The 25,155-nt window shown below is 48.2% G+C and overlaps 1 protein-coding gene across 1 annotated transcript in view; it reads left to right on the top strand.

Annotated features, from left to right (window-relative positions):
• Positions 1-25,155, top strand: part of LOC147693339 (transient receptor potential cation channel subfamily M member 2-like) — a 1,947,553-nt gene that overhangs the window by 1,553,611 nt on the left and 368,787 nt on the right. The window contains exon 16 of the mRNA XM_086935940.1: positions 11,261-11,393. Within this exon, the coding sequence (XP_086792066.1) occupies positions 11,261-11,393 (133 nt within the window). The remainder of the gene's footprint in view (positions 1-11,260; positions 11,394-25,155) is intronic.

The raw sequence follows: 25,155 nt of genomic DNA, 5'->3' as shown, positions 1-25,155 counted from the left end.
ACAGTAATTTGCATTCTGTTTCTCTTCTTGCTATTTCAGGGTGTCCAGTTTGATAAAATCTCCTTTTTCCCTCTGTTGTATCAAATCGAATGTGGGTTGTGTTATCATTTTGGTCGGCCATATTTGTTAAGTCCGGACGAATGGAATCTACTGTGCGTGCATGTTGTAAGAGGTGTATTTTGTCTCGACCGGTTTGGAAGTTTCCTTCATTTTGGCATGTTTTATTGTTTGACTCAGCTTCCTGGTCTCTGCATGTTCTTCCGTTTTTTCCCGCTGTGATGATCAGGCCAATATTTGATTTCCTCGCTTGATTGACTTCTGTTTCATTGGTTTGCTCTTTTTCCTTTTTTTCCTCGGTGTATGGTGAATTTCCTTCAGTGTACTGAATTAATCCTTTATTGTCCCATATTTCACATTCCCTTTTTGGATTATTTTCCTTTGTTTTTAATTGTTCTAACACCTCTATATGATTCGATTTTAGCGTTTTGCTATTTTCATTGGCTTTGTTTGTGAGTATCCATTCCTCGTCTTTTGATTTTCCTTGTGTGTTTGTTATTATTTTGGTTCTGACTGGAGGTTTTGTTTGTTCCTCTGCTTCTTCTGTGTTTGTTTCTTTGTTTCCGTCTTTTTTGGTTGGAGTGTCTGTAATTGGAGTGTCTGTGATTGGGTTTATTCTGGCCTCTTTTGTCTTCTGTTTGAAGATGGCAAAGAATTGTTTTGCCTGCTTATTTTTGGTAGCGTTTTTTCTTGCCTTCTTTGCCCGTTTCCGCTGTCTTTTTGTTAGAGGTTCTGATGTACCCGATGAACCCATTGTTTTGTTTTCTCCCAGACCTCCCTTTATTTGTTCATTTTCATCTATATCATTTAAAGTTTTTTCTTCCTCGATGTTGTGACTTATTCTGTTTTGGTTTCCATTTTTATTTCCCTTCCTATTGGGATTTTCACCTTTGCTGGTTTTCCCACTTGATACTGCTAATATTTCCTTCAAGATGTCTGGTAAGGTTGCTAATTTGTCTATTATGTCCTTACAAACGCAGTTTTGATCTATTAGTTTCTCTTCCCATTTTTTATCTTCCTCCTTTTCTTTTATGATGTATGACGAAATTTTTCCAATTTCAAATTTATTCCCGCTATGTGAGATGCGATTAGGTTAATCAAATCTACCTGCACGTCAAGTTTGTTGGACTGAAAGTTCAGCGCATTAATTGCTTGTTGTAAACTTTTTACGAGCACATCCCCCCAAAGTGTGGATTTTCCTTCCTTTTGTTGTGGGTGTACCCCTGTTGATCTATTTAAACTTTCTAAAGAAGAGATAGTTATAGGATGTTCTTCTTTTGTTGTGCTCTTTATTATGGTAGAGTCTTGGCTCCTATCCGCCGGTTGTCTTATTAGGCTAGATGTAAGGATTATTGGAGCGGTTGTTATCTTCCTTTCTTGACCATTAGCTTTTCTTTTGCCAATGTTGTCCGGGTATTCCAATTTTCCCAAATTTTCTAGGCTCAGTTGCGTTGGGTCGGCTTCCTTGTGTGTATTTTCTTCGAGCATTCTGCGCAGTTCCGTTTCATCGAAGATCGAAAATGATTTGGACCACTCGATCTTTTGTGCGCTTTTCTGCAGATTTGTTTGGGATCCTAAATTGCTCTGATTTATGGAGGCTGGGCTACTTTCGTTAGCCTCATCTGATGTTTTATTAGGTGTTGACTTTGTTTGGTTTTGAGGTGCATGAACTTGTGCCGAGGTTTTTATCAGCCAATTTTTTATTGTCGATTTTTCTTTGAGGTTTGGACTTGTACTTATTTCCGAGTCATTTCTTATCTTATGTTTTTTGCGTGATGAAATCGAGCCGATTGGGTTTTTGGGGCTTTTTTGGGATTTTGCGCCATTGCATTGTGTTGTTGCCCCTTGCTCTTTTAAGAACTGAAAATTGTGTTTCAACATTTCGCCTCCGAATTTAACAGGTTCAGCCCTGTGTGTAGGAGCCTGGAGAGAATGTTCGTTTCTGGTTGACTCTTTTGTATTACTTTTATTCCCTTCATCTTTCTTCCCTTTTACGGTCAGCCTTCTTTTTGCTTTCTGTGTTCGAGTTTGTCGGATTTTTCCTGACCGCATGTTTGACAAATTTTCCGGAATTTTGCCTTTGCCTTTTCCTGCTCCTCTCCTGCGTTGTCTTACCCTGGAATCCCCAAGCCCGTCTGCCGCCTGGGCGACAGCTGCCGTCGGGGGAATACACTTGGGAGTATAAACGGGGATCGGGTGGTTAGGTAAATTTCTTTTTGGCAAGGAACGTAAAAGTTTATTTCTATGTTACTGCAAATGGACTCAGTATGAATGATTGATTCCGCTATCTCCGTTCGCCTTTATGACTTATTATGTCTTATTAGTCCTTCAGAATGTGCTTATCTCATATGTATCACTCTCCAGCCCCTTTGCACTGGTACCAAAGACTGGGTTGACTGGACTAGTACCATGCAGTTGCCAGTATTCATTCCTGCCCCTCTCGGTTTTACTGTCCCCTTTGGCCCTTGGACCCTTGAACCTGTTCTTTTACCCCTCCTTACTTGTTTCTTGGTTGGGTTCAGGGGGTGTCGCTCTGCTTCTGGCTTTTAGCGCTTTGCCTCTGTCTCTTGTGCTGGTTCTGTCTTTGTCTTTGTCGAACCGCTGCTCCGGCTATTGCAAAGCCCCCCTCTTAGTCTCCAAATCTTCCAAAGGGGCTTTCAGGGGGACTTCTCAGTGTCCTGATGTCCGTACACAACGTTAATTGAAGAACAGCACTGCCATGTGCTTTCCTCAAGTATGATAGTCTCCCTCGGGATACGCCTTCAAGAGCTGTAGAAAACAAATAGTGTTCCAAACACTACAGTGCAATGCGTCTCCCAGCGGTTACACAACTCGTTATCCAGCTCGGTAATGTGCTTTAATGTTAAGGCGTTTCCTCGCCGAAAATAGAACACGGATCCCAGCGCTGCAATGCGCTTTAGTTCCAAAGCGTCTCCCAACCGTTATACAGCTCAGCCTCCAGCGCGGTAATGCGCTATAATGTCAAAGCGCTTTCTTGCCGCAACAGAACGCGGCTTCCAGCGCGGCAATGCACTTTAGTTCCAAGGCGTCTCCTCGACCAGCACTTCAAACGCAGCACAACGCAGCTCCAGGCAGTCCAACCCACTCAATACCAATTACCACGGGACTGTCGACACCTCAGGGCTTCGGAGCACCATGGGCACTATGGGGGTAAAGCAAGCACCTCCAACAATGCGCCTCATACAAGGATGATGTCGATGTGTGTGACTTGGTGGCTGCTCTCTCTTGCGTTAAAGCGGCTGTTAAGAACTGTTTAGGACTGTTTATCCGGGTGTACGATGGAGCTCAGATGGAACTCAGTCCCGCTAGCGTTGGCTGGTAAGCTGCTGTTAGTTTGTTAATTAGTTAGTTTTGCTGGTGTATTTGTTTATTGTTTGTTGTCTTTAGCTACGGGGGTGCAGTGCAGCAGGCGTGGCAGGGCTAAACTGGGCTTGGCTGGACTCTGCACCTCTTCTTCCTTGAGCCGATCTTCAATAACCTTCGCCGTCACCAATCACCATCCTCTGCTCTGCCACAACCCCCGCTTTCACCGCCTGATCCCTGATCCCTGACCCCTCGTGCAACTAGGGTGGGGACCCTTGAGAGCCCTTAAGAGTCCCAATTTAAAGTCTCGTGGTGGCGTGTATTGACTCATGGGGGTTGGTGGGGAACACTATTTCCCTCTCAGTTAGCACGCTGCGGTGCAAGAAGCGCCACTCAGCGAGTCGGTGTGCTCCCCGCGACACCCCCCGCGGCTCTCACCGGTTCGCAACAGCTGCGGAAGCAGGTCTCTCCCTCATCACTCGTCACCGCTGTCGGCCGCGGCCGCGGCTTCGCTGTAGTCTGCCGTGGGTGTCATGCTCTTCGCTCGTGGCGTGGGTGCTGCCGCTATGGCTGTATCTTTGGCCCCGCTCTCAGCGTCAGCGGAGGCAGATGCGCTTGCGGTTTACCCGCCCTGCTGCGGGTTTGACTGTGGCTCTCAGTCCGCTCTCCGCTCTCTGACCGCCCTTACTCCACACCGCTGTGCCTCGCTCCGTCCCGGTCTGCTGCTCTCTGCTCACTGCTGCTCTCTGCTCACTGCTCTCTAGCGCCTCCACAGACAGACAGAGACAGATTCGAGCAAAGATAGGGTACTTTTATGCCCAAAAGGTACCCTCAGGCATTTTACCTGGGTGTGTCATGTCGGTCAAGGATGACGAAATAGTTATAGTTATTAGGCAGAAGATGGTAGTCCCGCTGTGATTTTGAGAATCCTCGTGCATAATATTTGAGGCTAGTTTTCAGAGCAAACCACACAACATGTATGCAGCACCAAACTAGGTAAAAGGTCAGCACAAACCTGTTAAGTAGTACAATGGCAGGGTAAATGTAGGTGAAAGGTTAGGTGGCTACTCAAGCCTATATTGGGGTATATTATAAATCATGACACAGGAAAGCGTAAGCTTCAGAGGGGGTTCAATTTAGTATTTGCATCCAAACAGGTCAAGAGTAGAGAAAGCATTGGACTTCAGAGTAGTCGTATTTACTCTTCCCTCGCCAGTCTGTGCAACAGTAAGGAGTGCCTTAGCAGTGGTTAAACTTGCAATTCCTACTCCAATATGTGCAACTGTGGGAAAAGCATTGCACTTAGAAGGGGGTAATATGAACTATTCCCACTCCAGTCTGTGCAACAGTAGGAAAAGAGTTGGATTTCAGAGGTGTGTGAATTATTATTCCTATTCAAGTATTTGAAACAGTAGAGAAAGCCTTGGATGTTGGAGGTGTTAAATTTACTATTATGACTCCAGTCTATGTAACATTGGGGAAAGTAGTTCACTTCAAACAGCTATATATATATATATATATACATATATATATATATATATATATATATATATATGTATGTATGTATGTATATATATATATATATATATATATATATATATATATATATATATATATATTCACTGAAAAAACCATAGGTTATAGACCATATATAGTTAGGGATTAGCATCAAAACCTTAATTTACTCGCACAAAACCATAGAAATTCGCATATATAGTTAGTTGCAATAACTATATATCGCGCACCCGCAATCCGCTGCTGATGATGTCACATATTACATCATTCATGACATGGTCAGTGACATCACTGATGACATCACTGATGACATCTCAAATGACATCACTGATGACATCTCAAATGACATCACTGATGACATCACTGATGACAACATCCAGTGACTGTATGTTTCTGTAAAGTTAAAATATGTCTTACATATTGAAGAATGAGTGGATGTATAAGTGTCTGGATGAAGGATTTAGTAGGTGCATGACTGACTGTATGAGAGAATGATTAAATGTGTCTCACTGAGTGCATGGGTTAGTGACTAAACTGTCTTAATTTGTGCATCATTATATCTGTTGTTCTGTAAACTGCTGCATGTGTTGATCAGTAGCTATATGAGTAACTATATGGGTTATTGATTGGTTGCCCAAGTATTTGTATGGGAGAGTGAGTGTGTGTGTGGTGGTGGCTGGGAGGTGTGTGACTCTGTGCATAGATGTGTGAGCAGTTGATTCACTAGATGTATGGGTTCAAAAGTGCATGTGGAAACAGCTGTATGGGCGGTTGACTGTCTGCATGAGTGTATTGGTGAGTGATTGGATTTCTCAGTGCTACATGTCAAAGTAAGTACATATGTAAAACACAGTACATGTAAGAGTTGACATATATAAATAAATGTGCATAAGAGCCAGTGAATGTGTGAGTGGCTGTATGGATCATTGTGAACTTGTATCAGTGATTGTATAAGAGAGTAAATATGTGTTAGTATATGTTTGATTAAGTAAGGTGTGTATAACTGTATAGTTGAGGAAATGGAGGTGTGATTGATTCTTTGCATGACTGACTAGGTGTGTGAGTAACTCCATGGATGAGTGACAGTCTGTGAGTGTCTGTTTACACTGATTGTATCTAAGGTTATATTAGAGTCTGAGGAGGTTCATCGTATTATCACATGAATGATATCATCAGTAATGTCAAATGAGATGTTATCAGTGATTTCATCAGTGATGTCATTTGAGATGTCATCAGTGATGTCATCAGTGATGTCATTTGAGATGTCATCAGTGATGTCATTTGAGATGTCATCAGTGATGTCATCAGTGATGTCACTGACCATGTCATGAATGATGTAATATGTGACATCATCAGCAGTGGATTGCGGGTGCGCGATATATAGTTATTGCAACTAACTATATATGCAAATTTCTATGGTTTTGTGCGAGTAAATTAAGGTTTTGTAAATGCTAATCCCTAACTATATATGGTCTATAACCTATGTTTTTTTCAGTGAATTTCAATGGTTTTTTAATAGCAAATATCAAAAGCTGTCAAATGTATTCTTCTTTTACACCCCCCTTGCATACATTATCCCTGACGCAGGTATAATGTGGCGCAGGGTTTTAAAAAGTGACCCATCTATCTAGATGCGTCACTTTTTAAATATAGCGCAACAAGGTGCATTTTGTTACACCGCTGGTGCAATGCATCCCTTTTCTGTGCGTACTCCTTACGACATTCCAGATGTGTCATATTTAATGTATGACGAATCATGTCGCAAGGAGTTACTTTCTCCTCTCATACCTTTCTGTTCTTTCTTACTCATTCTCCTTTCAATTATCAATGCACTCTATTTCACTTACTCTTTTTCATTTTTTTAAGAATATAGCTCTTTGATGAGAATTGGAGGTAGTTCTGAAAAGAACTTTTGGTTTTCTTCTTTTTCAAAACTGGAACAAAAACAGGGAATGGAAACTGCTCAACAGGAGCAAAAAAAAGAAAAAAATTAGGGGTGGGAAGGGCAGCGATGGTTCACCAATGCTCGAACCATGAGCTGGACACTTTGCTCCCCATAGGTGAGGAGTTGATTGCAGTAGCTGCATCTGACGACCCCATGGTTAAATGCAGGTTGAATGCACCTGCTCCTGTGATTGCTCCCTCCCAGAAGAAGTTGCTCCTCCGGTTGATGTAGAGGCTCCATCTTTGGGAACCTCTTGTGCCAGAGCCCTGACACTTTCCCTGGCAAAATTCTGGGGGTGCTTCCTCTCCACATGCCGGATCATTGTAAAGTTCCCAAAAGAGTACTTTTTCACAGGATTACCTCGAGACAGCTCTTCTTTGCAGATCCTGCACTGTACTTTTGGAGCATTAACCTTTTTTAGTCCAGGTGGGATTATAAAAAATTTCCAAATAAAATGCTCCTTAACTTTTCGTTGAGGAGGCTGTTCATTGATGAATTCATTGGAGTCATCCTCACTGCTGGATTGTCTGGCAGCTATTGAAAAACCAAGAAATATCCTGGAGCAAAAAGGTAGGTCTTTCAGTCACAAAATTGAAAGAAGAAGTGAAGGAAATGGGTGGGGATTTCATTCTTTGTAAAAAAAACTGTTAGCAACCAATGAAAAGTGTTATTTTAAGGTCACATGACCCGACGCGCTTACGCTGCGCGCTCAGGAGCGATTCCAGGTGCGTTTACGCGGTGCGAACGTAGGCGCTTCCGGGGCGCAAACGCACAAACGCGGCGCGAACGTAGGCGCTTCCGAGGGCACTTACGTTGCGTGCTGAAGTGACGTCAACAAACTTTTACGGAAATGCATAATTATTTTCCTTATCTCTACTGATATATTTATTTTTTATGCAAATTTAAGCACGAAAAAGGAAGGAGAACAGAACGTTTCCTTTGTAAATTGCCCTAGAGATGAACAATGAGAAAATCATTGAACGCATTGACTTGAAATTCATGGACGAATCACGAGAGCAAGAACTTCTACAATGTGTAGAATCTGTGGATTTGTTACTTCATTATGAGGACGATAAAATGTGGGAAGTTATGTTCACTCAACAAGAGGACATTTCAGACAGTCAAATATTAGACAGTCTATTAAATATTGAAAAAGAGTCAGAAAAATCAGAAGAATAAATTTATATTTAATAATCAAAAATTGTTCGAGTCTTTAATCTTTTTTATATGAAATTCATAAACTAGTACCAAATTGATTATAATGTAAAGTCAGACTTATAGTATACTGTAAAACTTCTTTATGTTACGTAGTAAATTTGCTCATAGTTACTTCCTTTCTCCAACTATATTATCTCCAATGTGTATTTAACATCTCTTTATCATCTCCTGCCTCCATATTGTTTCGGCTTTCTAGACAGACTATGGTATGAATTCCATATACCACAATAACTTCTGAAACAACTTGCAAGATATCTACAAAGGAGACGGCGTTTATTTATTTTTACACTCTGCATTGGTACCTACATGTTGCTACGTAAATAAAAATAAAAAAAACCAAAAAAACGAACAATCAATAAACATACAATAAGTTAAAAGTCAATCATTCTTGTTTCCTTATAGTACGCTCCCCAGACCGCTTTCCGGTACGCGTACCGGGCGCACCCCACGAAAAAACATTTATTTTATTTTTTTGGGCTCCGCGGGGCACTTTAATATCCCCCTCATCAATCCTAGGGGGTCAGAAGGGGTCTACCTTGCCCCCTTTCCTTCATTTCCCCCTTCGTTTTGGCCTCCTCTTGTCTCTCGATCCTACCGAGAGACAAGATGGCGGCCGCTACGGACTGTTTAGAATGTTGACAGACACCAGAGAGCCAATCGGCTTCGCTTTGCAAAGCTCAGATACGCGAAAAGTACGCGTACTAGTGCGCTATCTAGGACGCTGTCACAGATATATCTGTTTTTTAAAACGTTAATTTCTCAAAATCCACTGGAGCACATATATTGAGACCCAGCAAAGGCACATTGGGCTAACAGTCCCTACAATTTTGCCAAGTTTTGTGTAAATCCATTCAGCCGTTCGAGCTAAAAGTGAGGCCAATTGCCCTATGGAAAAATGAATGGGAAAAATGCGTTTTGGGACCCCCCTTTTTTCTCATCCCCCCCCTTGACGAAACCCCCCCACATTTTCAGGGGCTGATCAGAAACACAATGTGCCATTTTCCTGAAAATTTCAGGCGATTCCGTCCACAAACGCCAAAGATATAAGACATAGAATTTTCAAAAGTTCCATAGAGAAAAAATCCTAACTATATATACCTACTGGCAACCGCCAGTAGGTAGTATATATATATATATATATATATATATATATATATATATATATATATATATATATATATATATACAATAAAACAATTTACATGATTATTAAACAATTAATTCATTCATTCATTAATTATTTGTTAAAATAATACATTTTTACTTAATTAACTTCCCACACTATATGCTTACACATGTAGCAGCCCACACATAAAATATAACTAAAATGAATAGGTATAACACAATTAACATAATAGGATATCAACTAACTAATCAATTAGTAATTATTTGTTAATTCATTATTACTTAATTAACACCGACCCTTAACCCTTATTGCAGTACTTTGTCAAAACCTGACCAGTTGGGTTTGCAGTGCTCGTTCATACATTAGAGCCCATGACCTATGCTATGCTGCTGGACCACGGCCTGTTTCATTAAAATGTGCATGCAATTTCTCCATATTGTCAGGAATTTGTCGCAATCACCATATTTTATTGGTTCGGCCTGTATACTTAAACTGCATGCACATGTTTAGACTAGTGTGCTTGATGGTAACAACATACACACCTCCCATGGGTTTACTCAAAAGTGACATCCCCTGGGTCATGTGGGTCTTCGCTATGTTTGACCACACATACCAGGTTGCATTTTTATTAGCTACTATTTTGCTTTTTTAAAGGCCTGGTAGAATATGTCTCTTTTCTGTTAACTGCGGTGCAAACAGCTGAAACTTGTGTGTAGTCCCAGAGGTGCAGATGTATCTGCATTGTGTATGAGGGGCGCAGCTACCTTTGGTGCAGCTGGTGCAGTGCACCGGGGCCCAAAGGTGGGGGTGAATTCAGCATGCTCTGCACCAGCTGATGTTATTTTAGAGGCTGCCTGTACTGATTGTTTTTTTTAGGCAGTCTGTATGCCAGGGCTTGGCTTTGTTTATTCTTCTGGGGCAGTGGAGGATAAGGGAACAATAAAAAAAGAGGAAAGGGATTACAGAATAGGACAGGCTGAAAGAACTGAGAAGAAGGCTTGGAAATGTTACCGAATGGGAGAAGGAAATATTAATGAATGACAAAAAGAAAAGAGATAAGGATGAGCAAAGTGGGCAAAGGAAAGGCAGTTGAAAGTAATGAGAAATAAGGAGTGAAGGAAGGAGATGATGATGAGTGAGAGACAGAAGAGGGGGGATAGCGAAACAACAAAAGGGATAGAGGAGAGCATTAAATGGCGGATGTAGAATAGAGAAGAGTGGGTGGAGATAGGGAAGTGAAAAGGAAAGATAAGTAGAATCAGGAACTTTAAGGTAGCAGGTGCAGTGACACTGGGGTCATGGGATGTGAGGGGCATGTTGCACCTCATTTATATCAGTATTTTTCTACCAGCGGGGAGTTCATTCCATGTGCTATAGCCTATATCCCCCAGGCTACGTCACTGAATGTGACCCCCAGGCTGTCACTAAATGTATTTTATGGGGCACCCTTTTTATGCATACAAACACACACAGCTGTGCCAATACTCGCACGCCAAGGTTTCAGGCATGAACACAGTGCGCACATGAATTATTAGATTGCACATTATCAGCTGGACGTATAGGATTTATACTACTTTCTCACGCACTGCATGGGTGCATTGGTGTATGAAGTCTCAGTTCTGTGGCTCTGGTCATATCAAGCCTTATATGTTAGCACTCCTGACACTTTGATACATCTTGCATGCTTGGGCACACACATATAAAAACACACACACTTCATCCTGAGACATAATACACTACATGCATTTCCCTGTATGGAATGCAGCAGGACTATTTTGTGTCTCCAACACATACACCAGTCTGTGAGCCCACTTAAAGGTCCCGTTGGTACTGCTACCCAACCCAATGGACCCGTCCTAGGGTGCTGTGAGCCATCGTTCTTCATATTATCAGGTATAATGTCAGACTTAGCTTCACATCATTATCCTCTAACTACCAGCCCACAACCACAAGAAACATACCAGAGGGGTTTGTAGCTCAGATGGGTCACTACCATTAGGCGGTTCATAATAGCATGTGTGCCCCAGACCTCTTTGCATTTGCATTGACCGTTTTTCTTCTCTTCTTGTTTGCAGAGGCATTAAACAATGGCCTTATGTTGGAAGAGTCATCCTTGCCTTAGACTTCATCGCATACTGCCTCCGTCTCATGTACATTTTCACTCTGAGCAAGGTGCTCGGGCCCAAGATCATCATTTTGCGGAGGATGGTGAGAACTCCTGTTCCTGTACTCAATATACTAACTCTTCATTATTCCAATTCACAGCGTCATCAAAGGCCCAAGTGTACTTTTGCATTGAGCTACCACTCACACAATGAAAAGTGTTGCAAATGTATTTACTAATTCATTTAATGGTTTTATTCAATGTATAGCACCGATAGGTAGGAGACTGCTTTACATAGAAAGACAAGATACAATTTGAAGTGGCATGGCGAGCAAAAAGTATGATTAGCTGGAATGGAACCCGAGTGGGTGTCAGTGGTTAGACACATTTTTTTCCCATCACCGTTTGCGTGTTTGATGTATGAGTAAACCCAAGCGTGTGTCCCGTGCTTACTGTCCCCCTGGAGCCAAGCGGCGCCCGACTGGAAAGCCCCAATCAGGCTGAAACCGGTTTCAGATTGCTTCTATTTCACTTCAGCGAGGACCCGCCTAAGTGTTCAGGCTAGATTGTTCCAATTGGAGCGGGGCAAGAATGATTTGCTTATAGCGGGGGCTGAGGTGGCACTGTGGGCAAACCCAACAGGTTGTGATTCTATCACATGCAATTGCCAGAGGTAATACCAATTGCAATTATTCCTCCCATCGCCTTTTGTGTGTTTGATAGAAAGACAAAATAAAGGTTGTACAGCAATCATCACTTATAACAATAACAGTAGAGCATGGTAACAAAGCCATCATCAGTTCCGGAAGACCTAAAGTAGTAGTATTGAATGGGATAGTAGATTGATATAGTCTGAGAGACATTGTTCAAATGAGTAGGTTTTCAGATGTTTACAAAAAGATAATTGTGAGGCCTTTACTATAAAGTAAACTGGGAGTGGAACCTGAGATGTCACCTGGCATATCAATAATTTTGCTGCTGCCAGTGTTTTCATGAAAGTTTCATTAAAACCAGTTTATGCTGCAATGCTCAAAATGTCCTATAATATGCAGAGCTGATATTATGGGGCTTGACTTGGGCAAACATTTATTGGAACTAGAGCTAACCACAACCTACTAAAGGTACATGAATTTCTGTAAAAAACTGCGTAAAGTGAAGTCGAACACTTAATATTCTTTTTTTCTATATCTTAAAATGAGGCAGAAAACTCCTCCCCGTCCGTTAGTAACAGTATAGTAGTAATATGCAGGCAAATAATGCGTCTACAGAAATAGGTAATTTTTTACCCCACAAGAAGTGTGTTTTGCCCAGATTTCAAGTTGTAACTATCAACTTACCATAATATCAGTCTACAATATGGAAGGGAAGAATGTATTGCAGTTAATATAGTTGTTTAATATTTAGATGTCTGTATGTTAGAATTTAGGAACTCTAAATAAAGGAGATGGCGTCAAGGAGCTAAATATAAGTCCAGTGCCCGTGGTGCTCCCAAGTAATGAATAAACCAAAACAATGGGTCACTGTTCCTAAGAGAAGACAAGAGGTGTTGTATTAGAAAAATGAGAGGGAAAGTCAAAGTGACTTTTACTTGGTGCCCTCACACATCCCAAGGGATGTCAGGCTTCATCATAGGGCGGTGCTCCTAGTAGGGCTGGCGCTGTAATGCCCAACGGGTCAAGTCAAGTCAAGTCAAAGAATTTATATAGCGCACTACATACCCAGAGGGTCTCAAGGCGCTTAGGGAGGGGAGGAGGATTACTTGTCAAATATCCACGTTTTAAGTTGCTTTCTGAATGCTAGGTGGTTCTGGGTAAGGCAAAGGTAAGTGGGGAGTGAGTTCCATGTTTTAGCTGCCAGGTATGAGAAGGATCTGCCTCCCATGGTGGTCTTGTTGATGCGGGGTAAAGTAGCGAGGGCTTGGCTGGAAGAACGTAGTTGGCGGGAGGGGGTGTAGAAGGACAGTCGTGAGTTGAGGCATTCTGGTCCGATGTCGTAGAGTGATTTGTGTGCGTGGGTTAGCAGTCGGAAAGTGATCCTCTTATTGACGGGTAGCCAGTGGAGGTCTTTCAGGTGGCCAGAGATGTGTTCGTTACGCAGGATGTCTAATATGATCCTGGCTGAGGCGTTTTGGATTCGTTGGAGTTTCTTCTGGAGTTTGGCGGTAGTACCTGCGTAGAGGGTGTTTCCGTAGTCCAGTCGGCTCGTGACCAGAGCATGGGTGACTGTTTTTCTGGTTTTGGTGGGGATCCAGCGAAATGTTTTTTTGAGCATGCGAAGAATGTTGAAGCAGGATGAGGATACGGCGCTGACTTGTCTGTTCATTGAAAGTGAAGAATCCAGGATAACGCCTAGGTTCCGTGCGTGGTCTGTCGGGATGGGTGCTTTTCCAAGGGCTTCCGGCCACCAAGAGTCGTCCCATGCAGAGGGGGATGTGCCTAAGATGAGGACTTCTGTTTTATCTGAGTTCAGTTTCAGACGGCTGTGTTTCATCCATTCGGCAACTTCTTTCATTCCTTCGTGTAGGTTGGTTTTGGCGGTGCTGGGGTCATTGGTGAGAGAAAGGATCAGTTGTGTGTCATCTGCGTAGGAGATGATGTTGAGATTGTGTTGACGAGCGATGGCCGCGAGGGGGCTCATGTATACGTTGAAGAGGGTGGGACTGAGTGAGGATCCTTGTGGTACGCCACAGATGACCGTGCGACGCAGGTGAGTGTGACCCACTTGTGGGACACCCCCGCGCCGCACGGCCACCAGCTGCTGCGTGTGCCCCCTGCCTGCCCTCTGCCTCGCTGCCGCCTCGTTTGCCGGCTGCCGGCTGTCTCCGCTGCGGGGATTGTTTTGCCCGGTTTTGACGAGCATTTGTGCCTGTTTTTGTTTAACTTCGTATAACTTCTTTTTTCCCCTGTTTTGTCGTTTATTTGTGCCTGTTTAGCATTATTTTCTTTTGCCCGTGTTTTAGGCTCTCCTTCCTTGTTGTCCGCCTACCTCGCCGCCCTCCGCCCTCCCTTCCCGCCACCGCCGCTTGTCCCCGCCCCTTTTCTCTTCTGTAACCCTCCCCGCTCCCGCCTCCCAGCTGCTCCGCCCACCCGCGCACTTGGCCTTAAATGGCGACCGTGCGACGCAGGTGAGTGTGACCCACTTGTGGGACACCCCCGCGCCGCACGGCCACCAGCTGCTGCGTGTGCCCCCTGCCTGCCCTCTGCCTCGCTGCCGCCTCGTTTGCCGGCTGCCGGCTGTCTCCGCTGCGGGGATTGTTTTGCCCCGTTTTGATGAGCATTTGTGCCTGTTTTTGTTTAACTTCGTATAACTTCTTTTTTCCCCTGTTTTGTCGTTTATTTGTGCCTGTTTAGCATTATTTTCTTTTGCCCGTGTTTTAGACTCTCCTTCCTTGTTGTCCGCCTACCTCGCCGCCCTCCGCCCTCCCTTCCCGCCACCGCCGCTTGTCCCCGCCCCTTTTCTCTTCTGTAACCCTCCCCGCTCCCGCCTCCCAGCAGCTCCGCCCACCCGCGCACTTCGCCTTAAATGGCGACCGTGCGAACGCGCAGCGGTCACGCGCAGCGGGCGCGCCGATTGTGCGCCGAAGGCGCGCCAAAGGTAAGCCCGTCTGCGCCCGTCCGCGACCGGATCGCGACCAGCGCCAGGACCCCTGGTCCTCGAAGACCCGGACCGACCCACAGGACGTACTCAGCCGCCACCCTCAGCGCACTCAACACCGGCCGACGCCCAGAGTGCCACCAAGCCACACCACGTCACACCCACGGACCCTTCAGCTGCCACGCCTGCAAGTTCTCCTGCAACCGGACCTGCCTCACACCAACATCCGCCAAGTCAAACACCAGCAGCACCCACATCAAGTGCATCCTGCTCAACACCCGCTCCGTCCACAGACACGCCATCGAACTCTGGAACCTCCTAGACGCCACAGCCCCAGACGTTGCCTTCCTCACAGAGACCTGGATGAACGCCTCTTCAGCTCCTGACATCGCCATCCCTATCCCAGAGGGCTACAAGATCGTCCGGAGGGACCGAAACGCCAACCAGATGGGAGGAGGCATCGCCATCGTCCACAGGAGCACCATCCGTCTCACGACCAGCACCGACAACACCCTGACCAGCGCCGAACACCTGCATTTCCAGATCCACACCAACCCGAAGACCACCCTCAGAGGCACCCTGATCTACCGACCCCCTGGACCACGCACCCAATTAAGCGAGGACATCGCCGACTTCGTCAGCCCGCATGCCCTCCCCTCCGCTGACTACATCCTCCTGGGGGACCTCAACTTCCACCTGGAGAACAACAACGACCGCAACACCAGCACCCTGCTCGACAACCTCGCCAACCTGGGACTCAAGCAACTGGTGTCCACCCCCACCCACCTCGCCGGACACACACTCGACGCAGTCTTCTCTTCCAGCACGGACATCGACTTCAGCCACGCCACTGAGCTTCAATGGACGGACCACAGCTGCGTCCACTTCACCTTCAAGAGAACGACGACCCACCACCACCAGCAACAGGCCGCCCGCAGAAGCTGGAACAAGATCACAGCAGACCAGCTCGCCACCTCCCTGAGCCAGCACCCTCCTGCCAGCTCAGCGAACCCCAGCCAGGCCGCCGACAACCTCACGAAGTGGATCAGCAACTGCGCGGACGAACTCGCCCCGCTGAGGACCCCGCCTAGCAGACCCGGCAGCAAGAAGGCCCCATGGTTCACCGACGAACTCAAGAGCTCCAAGAAGAACTGCCGAGCCCTCGAGAAAGTCTGGAGAAGGGAACCGACACCGGACAACAGGACCTCCTTCAAACTCGCCACCCGGAAACACCACCAGCTGATCCGCGCCGCCAAGAAAACAGCATTCAAGGACCGGTTGGACAACAACGCACACAACTGAAAAGGAACTCTTCAACATCGTGAAAGAGCTTTCCAACCCCAGCGCAGGAAACAACGACATCACCCCATCGCAAGACCTCTGCAACTCCCTCGCTTCATACTTCCACAACAAGATCGCGGACATACACAGCAGCTTCAACAACCAACCAACGCACACCATGACCGAACAACCGCCCCCCACCACCACCCTGCACGCCTGGACCCCGATCAGCACCGAAGACACCATCCGCACGATGAACTCCATCCACTCCGGATCACCGACCGACCCCTGCCCTCACCACGTCTTCAACAAGGCCGACGCTGTCATCGCACCCCACCTGCGAGACATCATCAACACATCCTTCGACACCGCCACCTTCCCTGAGAGCTGGAAGCACGCCGAACTCAGCGCTCTACTCAAGAAACCCACAGCGGACCCCACCGAACTCAAGAACTACCGCCCCATCTCGCTCCTCCCGTTTCCAGCCAAAGTCATCGAGAAGACCGTCAACAAGCAGATGGCCGCCTTCCTCGAGACGAACAGATCCCTCGACCCCTCAGTCAGGCTTCCGAGCCAACCACAGCACCGAGACCGCCCTCATCGCCGCCACCGATGACATCCGAGCCCTGATGGACAAGGGAGAAACAGCGGCCCTCATCCTCCTAGACCTCTCCGCGGCATTCGATACGGTCTGCCACCGCACCCTAGTACGGCGCCTCAGCAACATCGGCATCCAGGACAAGGCGCTGGAGTGGATGATCTCCTTCCTCGACGGAAGAACACAGAGAGTCCGCCTTCCACCGTTCAAGTCAGAGGCCTCCGAAGTCATCTGCAGCGTCCCCCAACGATCATCTCTGAGCCCCACCCTCTTCAACGTCTACATGAGCCCCCTCGCGGCCATCGTACGCAAACACAACCTCAGCATAATCTCCTACGCCGACGACACCCAGCTGATCCTCTCCCTGACCAACGACCCCGCCGCCGCCAGAGCCAACCTGCACGAAGGGAGGAAAGAGGTAGCCGAGTGGATGACAACCAGCCGCCTGAAACTGAACTCGGACAAGACGGAGGTCCTCATCCTGGGCTCCTCACCCTCCGCCTGGGACGACTCCTGGTGGCCTCCCGCCCTGGGCACCGCACCCAAACCGACAGACCATGCACGAAACCTGGGCTTCATCCTGGACTCCTCCCTCTCCATGACCAGGCAAGTCAACAACGTCTCCTCGGCGTGCTTCAACATCCTACGCATGCTACGGAAGATCTTCTGGTGGATCCCCACCGAGACCAGGAAGACCGTCACCCAGGCCCTCGTCACCAGCCGACTGGACTACGGCAACGCCCTCTACGCCGGTACCACCGCCAAGCTCCAGAAGAGACTCCAGCGGATCCAGAACGCCTCAGCCAGACTCATCCTCGACATCCCACGAACCAGCCACATCTCCGGACATCTGAGAGACCTTCACTGGCTCCCCGTCAACAAAAGAATCACCTTCCGCCTCCTCACCCACGCACACAAGGCCCTACACGACCAAGGCCCGTGCTACCTCAACAGCCGAGTCAACTTCTACGCTCCCAAACGCCACCTCCGATCAGCCAACCACGCCCTCGCCGCCGTCCCCCGCATCCGAAGAGCGACTACAGGAGGAAGGTCCTTCTCCTACCTCCTACCTGGCCGCCAAGACCTGGAACTCCCTCCCTCCCGACCTGCGCCTGACCCAAGACCAACTCTCCTTCAGGAAGAAGCTGAAGACCTGGCTGTTCGAGCAGTAGCAGCACCCCCCCCCCCGCACCCCCCCAGCGCCTTGAGACCCTACGGGTATGTAGCGCACTTTACAAGTGTCACTGATTGATTGATTGATTGACTTCAGTGGCCTCGGACTTGAATGGTGGAAGGAGGACTCTCTGGGTTCTTCCGGTGAGGAACGAGGTGATCCATTCAAGTGCTTTTCCTTGTATTCCGATGTTTCTGAGGCGTTGTAAAAGGGTGCTGTGGCAGACTGTGTCGAAGGCTGCAGAGAGGTCGAGGAGGATGAGGGCGACTGTGTCTCCATTGTCCAGTAGAGTTCGAATGTCGTCTGTTGCTGCGATGAGAGCGGTCTCAGTGCTGTGTTTTGCTCGGAAGCCAGATTGTGAGGAGTCGAGGGATTTGTTGGCTTTGAGGAAAGCGGCGAGTTGGTTGTTGGCAGCTTTCTCGATGACTTTGGCCGGGAAAGGAAGGAGCGATATGGGGCGGTAATTTTTGAGTTCGGTGGGGTCCGCTGTGGGTTTTTTCAGAAGGGCGGTGAGTTCAGCGTGTTTCCAGCTTTCCGGGAAGGTGGCGGAGTTGAAGAAGCAGTTGATGGCATCTCGGAGGTGTGGTGCTATGATGGAGTCTGCTTTGTTGAAGATGTGGTGAGGACATGGGTCTGTGGGGGATCCTGAGTGGATGGAGTTCATCAGGCAAATGGTGTCCTCAGTGGAGATTGGGCTCCAGTCGTTAAGGGTGTTCAAGGGGGGAGAATGTTCAGCATATGGTTGGGTGGGTTGGTCTCCGGGTTGGTTGTCGAAGCTGTTGTGGATGTCTGCAATTTTGTTGTGGAAGAATAAAGCCAGGGAGTCGCAGAGGGCTTGAGAGGGGGTGATGTCGTTGGAGTTGGCCGAGGGGTTGGTAAATTCCTTGACGATGTTGAAAAGTTCTTTGCTGTTGTGGGCGTTGTTGTCTAGTCGATCCTTGAATGCTGTTTTCTTGGCCTTTCGGATTAGTTGGTGGTGTATGCGGGTGGCGTTTTTGAAGGCGTCCTTGGTGCTGGTGGTTGGGTCTTTTTTCCAGGCCTTTTCAAGGGAGCGGCAGAGTTTCTTGGACTACAGAAACTGTCCCCCGAACTGTCACTTTAGCGGAGATCGTTTGTTTGTACACCGTATGATGAGTGCTAGGTAGCCCTCGTGAAGTGGTGAGTGAATATAAAAAAGGCTAGAGGATATCTATGCTAGTCAAATTTAATGAAAACATTCCTCTGTCATAAATAAACAACCATTAGCATAGCCAATAGGTCTTGCCTTTGGGACCTTAAAAAGTGTTTAGCCATGAAACACTTGATGTTGTTGCAGCAAAAATATTGTGCTGGATAACTAAACACTTATAAGGTCCCAGTGGCGAAACCTACTGGCCATGCCAATGCTTGTTGAAGTTCGCTAAGGGGAAATGTAACTATGTTTCAAAGAAGCATGGACTTTAGCATGAGTGGAAGTAAACTTTGGAAGGATACAACTCTTCCAGTTAAAACACTGTGATGGGGAAATGTTTGTGGGTGGGACAAACGCATGAATAGGGATTAAAACCACTGAATATGGAACGCGCAACTGAGATAGACCACAAAGCCTTCCTATCATGATCCAGAGGCTGACCGAAGCCTATTCAAGTACTTATAAATAAATAGATCTCCCTACAAGCACTCAAAGTTGTCTGTAGCCAAAACCTACAAAATAGAAAGCAGTACTGCAGCAGAAAATTACGTCTGCTATGCAGGACAAGTAGTGGCATCCCCTTACTGTAGTTGGTAGCACTGAATGTCTTCTTCGTTCCCTGCAGTTAGAGGTTTTAGGGCTCCACGCAGGAGGTGGACAAGATGACCTGGCAAGCGGCTGCCATTTTGATTACCCGCTGCCGCTCTGGTGACCACATATAAACTAGATACGCTGCAGACTAATGCATGGTCCTTGTTTGGCAGACTATTCCTTTGCAGGGATTTGGAGTCGTTGACTACATTTAATCAAGTGAATTTAGTATATATTTTTTAGGAACGTTTCCTAAATTGACCTGAATAGGCAGGTGCTAATTACAAATTTGCCCACCCTCATACATTTTAATGTTCTACAAGCTGTTCGCCTGTCACTGAGAACTGTGTAACAGAGAGCTCCGCTGTTTTAGGTTTTGTGGAGCTCTGTGCCTGGCTTAGCCTTACAACAACAGCTGCTCTTTCCGGCTTCTTGCATGGCACAAAGCCTTCAGGGTGGGACTGTGGCCGTCCTCCAGGCATTCACTTAGGCCATATGGGGTGACTCGCTTTTATCATCCCGAAGATGCATTAAGCTTAACAGGTATAAGCTACAAAAATGGTGCACCAAGAGACAATGCAGTTTACGAGTTGTACTATGTGAATAGAAATTTTATCAGCCTAGGACCATCTGGGAGAAAAGAAAGGGGTTTGTGGTCTATTTGCACTACTCTGAGACATGTCAAGACATAGTGGTCTGTTTTCAGTCCTCTTCACACCACATTGAAGTCCTCCTCACACATGACATGTGAGCGGAAGCTTTCCAGCCCTGCTGACAGTTAAGGGGAATGGCTCTGTTTGGATACCTGATATGTCTACTGGCAGTCTTTTCAAGAGTCATTAACGCTCAAGAAGAGGGAATGCATTATAATGTAAGCCTCGCATGCCAACCTTGACGAGGCACTGGCATTTTTTGAGAGCTACCTTTTCCTTAGGTTTGTCCATTACATCTCAGGTGTGGCTGGGGAAGCATGAACACTAGGCATGTGTTACATGTGACTGTCACTGACCCAAACCAGCTGTGATCAATGGGCAGTTACCGGTAGACTAGATCTTACGCAGGTTAGAAAGTAAACCTTTGGGGGGTGTGGCCAGGCGCCAGCGATGATGGGCGCCTAAGAGGGGAGCTCCGCCGGGGCTAAATCTGTCCCCTTAAAAATCCGCTCTGCATCCGCCCGAGAAGCACTCCAGGGCGATCCTTTCTCTGCCACTGTGGATTGCTTTCAGGCAACCTGATCCCGGGCCCGAGATTCACCCGCGGCCAGGAGAAAAGGTCCTGAGTCGTGGGAACCGGGCGCCCGGCTTGCCCACACGAGGCCCCGGCTTGCGGCCTGCCCGCGCTGGGGGGGCACGCCGAGGCCTGCTCCGGAGCGGCGCCTGAGGGCAGAAAGGTGCGTAGGAGAGTGCGGTGGCCTGCGTACCCCATGATACATCCTGGGACACCGTGGGGGAATGTTCCTGGCCCCCAGCAATATAGCACCACTCATGTTGAAGGCGCGCCCTGCGCTGATGTAAATGCGGCGCCTGATGGCAAGAAGCAGCGAAGGGGAGCATTGAGGCGTGTGAGACCCCCGAGAAGTCCTGAGTTGAAGCGAATACATTTCCTGGGCCTCAGAGACATAGCACCACCCGGGTAGGTGGCGCGTCCGGCGCCGAACTGAATTACCATACCGTGAATGGGGTCTTGGAGCGGCGCTTGATGGCCAACAGCAGGGAAGGGGGGCACAGAGGCGTGTGGACCCCTAGGGACACACCAGGATACAGCGGGGAGACGATCCTTGCCCCCGGAGTCACAGCACTACCCTGGTAGGGGAGTGGCCTGCGCCAAACCAGATTCTTGCTAACAGATTGGGGCCCTGAGTAGACCGAAGTTACCGGTGGGCCGTGACAGCTGTGGGGCCCAGCGCAGCGAGGAGGGGCGGCCGATACCGACCCTCGGAGGCAGCGGCTGGGACCGCTATAAAGGAGAAGGCCTCCCTGGAGACTACGGTGTAAGCGCAGGCGGCGGACAACGACGAAGGCCCCAGGGGGGGCGGTGCGCCGGGTCCCGCAAGGCGGAGTGGGACTTGCTAAGACTGAACCCGGGGGTGCCACAGCACAGCGAACAGGAGGGAGGCCCATAACGGATCTGCACACTTGATGGGTGACCTGCGAGTGGAGGCCAGGAGCACCCCACACTATACCGGCATGCCACGGAGAGGGTGAAGGGCGGAGATCCCTACAGACTGCCGCTGAGGAGACTCCTCATATAGAGGCGGCAAAGTAGCGCCGCCATTCTTGGTACAACAAATACGGGATCAAGCACTGCGACATATCCCTGCTGGCCGGAAAGGGGTTGCTGATCTGGAGGTGGGGCTCGACCGCCTTGCTACGTCTTGTCTGTGACGGGAAGGTGTGAGGTCCACGGCTCGAGTCTTGGTGTGGACGGAATGCCATCATGAGACCGAAAGGTACCGTGCAAGCCCAGACCAACAAGTCGGACAAATATGCAATCCCTCTGGGGAAGGGCCATGCAGGGGGCGCTGCTGAAGACCAGGCAGGCCAGAAATAGCCGTCTTTGACCTCCATCATGGCGGCGATACAATCACTGGGCACCAACCTAGAGACAAAAATGGACAAAATCTCAATAGAGGTTAACCTTCTCCGAACGGACCTCGGCAAGACCACAGAAAAGGCCAAAGCGAACGAGTCCGATATACGTGAACTCCAGGCCTCCTCGAAGAAGTTGGATAAAAGTGTTAGTGAACTGGTGCACCAACACCGACAAATGGCCCTTAAGCTCGAGGATCAAAAAGGTAGGCCCGCAGAAGTAATATACAAGTGGTGGGAGTGCCGGAGGGAATGGAGGGGCCCAGCATGGAACTTTTTCTGGAGGACCTCATCCTCACCCACCTAAAGCCTAAGCGATTAACATCTTTACTGTAGAGCGTGCCCATCGTGCACCGGTCTGGAAACCTAAGCTGCCCAGGACAATAATTGCAAAAATACTAAATTATAGGAATAGGTACGCTATCCTCCAGGCGGCTAGACAGAAAGTTGACCTGCAATATGAAAACGCCATGATCCGTTTCTTCCCGGATTTCACCATCCAAGTTCAGCGGGAAAGGCGCTCTTTCATGGGTGTGAAGGTAGCACTCTGAAACAGGGGACTCAAATATATGATTTTCTTTCCGGCCAAGTTAAAAGTCATCGTGGGGGCAAATCCCTGTTTTTCACCACGCCATCGGAAGTGCAGGATTGGCTTGAGAGGGAGTTGTCGCAAGCGCAGGAGCGGACGGAGGGCGGTACCTGGAGAGACAGCCGAGTCTCCTCGCCGGGATCCACAGGGGGGAGATCAGAAGTGGACGTCCAGAGTCAGTGCTCCTGGCGGTTAAGGTCATCCAGCCCCAAGTGGGGGTCTCTCTGAGAAACGGATGGTCGCTAGTGGAGGTGGACACAAATATGGACCACGGCAAACTGTAATGTATAAAGTAGCGGCATGCCAGGACACTGGGTCATTCCCAATCGCCGGGCGGTTTCCGGGGGGGGAATTCCCAGTTCAGTTAGCAACACATGCACCTGGTAGTGTTGGGCGGTGTGGCGAGGAAGCCCACTACCGGACTGAACTGAGGGATGGTGTAGGTCCCCATGGGGAGTCGCTGCCTGGTAGTACCAGTGGTGGGACACCAACTGTCATGAATGTGTACTAATTCTTTAGGAGTGTATTTTTGGGTACAGACCTGTTGTGCATTTGGGGGTAGGCGCGGGTGGCGCCTGGAGCTGGGGGCAGCGCATTCTTCCCCTACAGGAGTTTTTTAGTGGGGGGGGCGGTTTCCTCACTCCCGGGTTGGGGTCGGGAGAAAGGCGCTCTGCTAATTGGGGTTGTGGGTAGTTTGGAACCGACGGAGCAGGAAAGCAGGGTGGGGGGGTCATTTTGGGGGGGTCACATCTCTTTTGGGGATGAATGGAGTTGGGGTCAGATCTGGGGCCCTGGGTGGGGGCTAGGGACGGTTGGGAGTAGGGGGGGATGTTTGGAGAGGTCACACCAGTCAAGTCAAGTCAAGTCAAGAGATGTATATAATGCGCTACATACCCAGAGGGTCTCAAGGCGCTTGAGAAGGGTGGGGAATTATTTGTCAAATATCCACGTTTTAAGTTGCTTTCTGAATGCTAGGTGGTTCTGAGTAAGGCGAAGGTGAGTGGGAAGTGAGTTCCAGGTCTTAGCTGCCAGGTAGGAGAAGGATCTACCTCCCATGGTGGTTTTGTTGATGCGAGGTACAGTGGCAAGGGCTTGGCTGGAGGATCGTAGCTGGCGGGAGGGGGTGTAGAAGGACAGTCGTGTGTTGAGGCATTCGGGTCCAATTTCGTAAAGTGCCTTGTGTGCGTGGGTCAGGAGGCGGAAAGTAATCCTCTTATTGACGGGAAGCCAGTGGAGGTTTTTCAGGTGACCAGAGATGTGTTCTTTACGCGGGATGTCTAATATGAGCCTGGCTGAAGCGTTCTGGATGCGTTGGAGTTTTTTCTGGATTTTTGCGGTGGTACCGGCGTATAGGGTGTTACCGTAGTCCAGGCGGCTCGTGACCAGTGCGTGGTTGACCGTTTTTCTAGTTTCGGTGGGAATCCAGCGAAATGTTTTTTTGAGCATGCGAAGAATGTTGAAGCAAGATGAAAAAACGGCGTTGACTTGTCTGTTCATCGAGAGTGAGGAATCCAGGATGACGCCCAGGTTCCGTGCGTGGTCTGTCGGGATGGGTGCTTTTCCAAGGGCCTCTGGCCACCAAGAGTCATCCCAGGCGGAGGGGGAGGTGCCTAGGATGAGGACTTCTGTTTTGTCTGAATTCAGTTTCAGACGGCTGTGCTTCATCCATTCGGCTACTTCTTTCATTCCTTCATGCAGGTTGGTTTTGGCAGTGTTAGGGTCCCTGGTGAGTGATAGGATCAGTTGAGTGTCATCGGCGTAGGAGATGATGTTGAGGTTGTGTTGGCGTGCGATGACCGCGAGGGGGCTCATGTATACGTTGAAGAGGGTGGGGCTGAGTGAAGATCCTAGTGGTACGCCGCAGATGACTTCAGTGGCCTCTGACTTGAATGGTGGAAGGAGGACTCTCTGGGTTCTTCCGGTGAGGAACGAGGTGATCCATTCCAGTGCTTTTCCTTGGATTCCGACGTTTCTGAGGCGCTGTAAAAGGGTGCTGTGACAGACTGTGTCGAAGGCTGCGGAGAGGTCGAGGAGGATGAGGGCGACTGTGTCTCCATTGTCCAGTAGAGTTCGAATGTCATCTGTTGCTGCGATGAGGGCGGTTTCAGTGCTGTGTTTGGCTCGGAAGCCGGACTGTGATGAGTCGAGGGATTTGTTGGTTTCGAGGAAGGCGGCGAGCTGGTTGTTGACCGCTTTCTCGATGACTTTGGCCGGGAATGGAAGGAGCGAGATAGGGCGGTAGTTTTTGAGTTCGGTGGGGTCAGCTGTGGGTTTCTTCAG

This window comes from Lissotriton vulgaris, chromosome 8 (assembly GCF_964263255.1).
Source record: "Lissotriton vulgaris chromosome 8, aLisVul1.2, whole genome shotgun sequence".
NCBI lineage: Eukaryota > Metazoa > Chordata > Amphibia > Caudata > Salamandridae > Lissotriton > Lissotriton vulgaris.
Note: the sequence above shows the minus strand (reverse complement) of the source record. Positions and strands in the feature narration are given on the sequence as shown.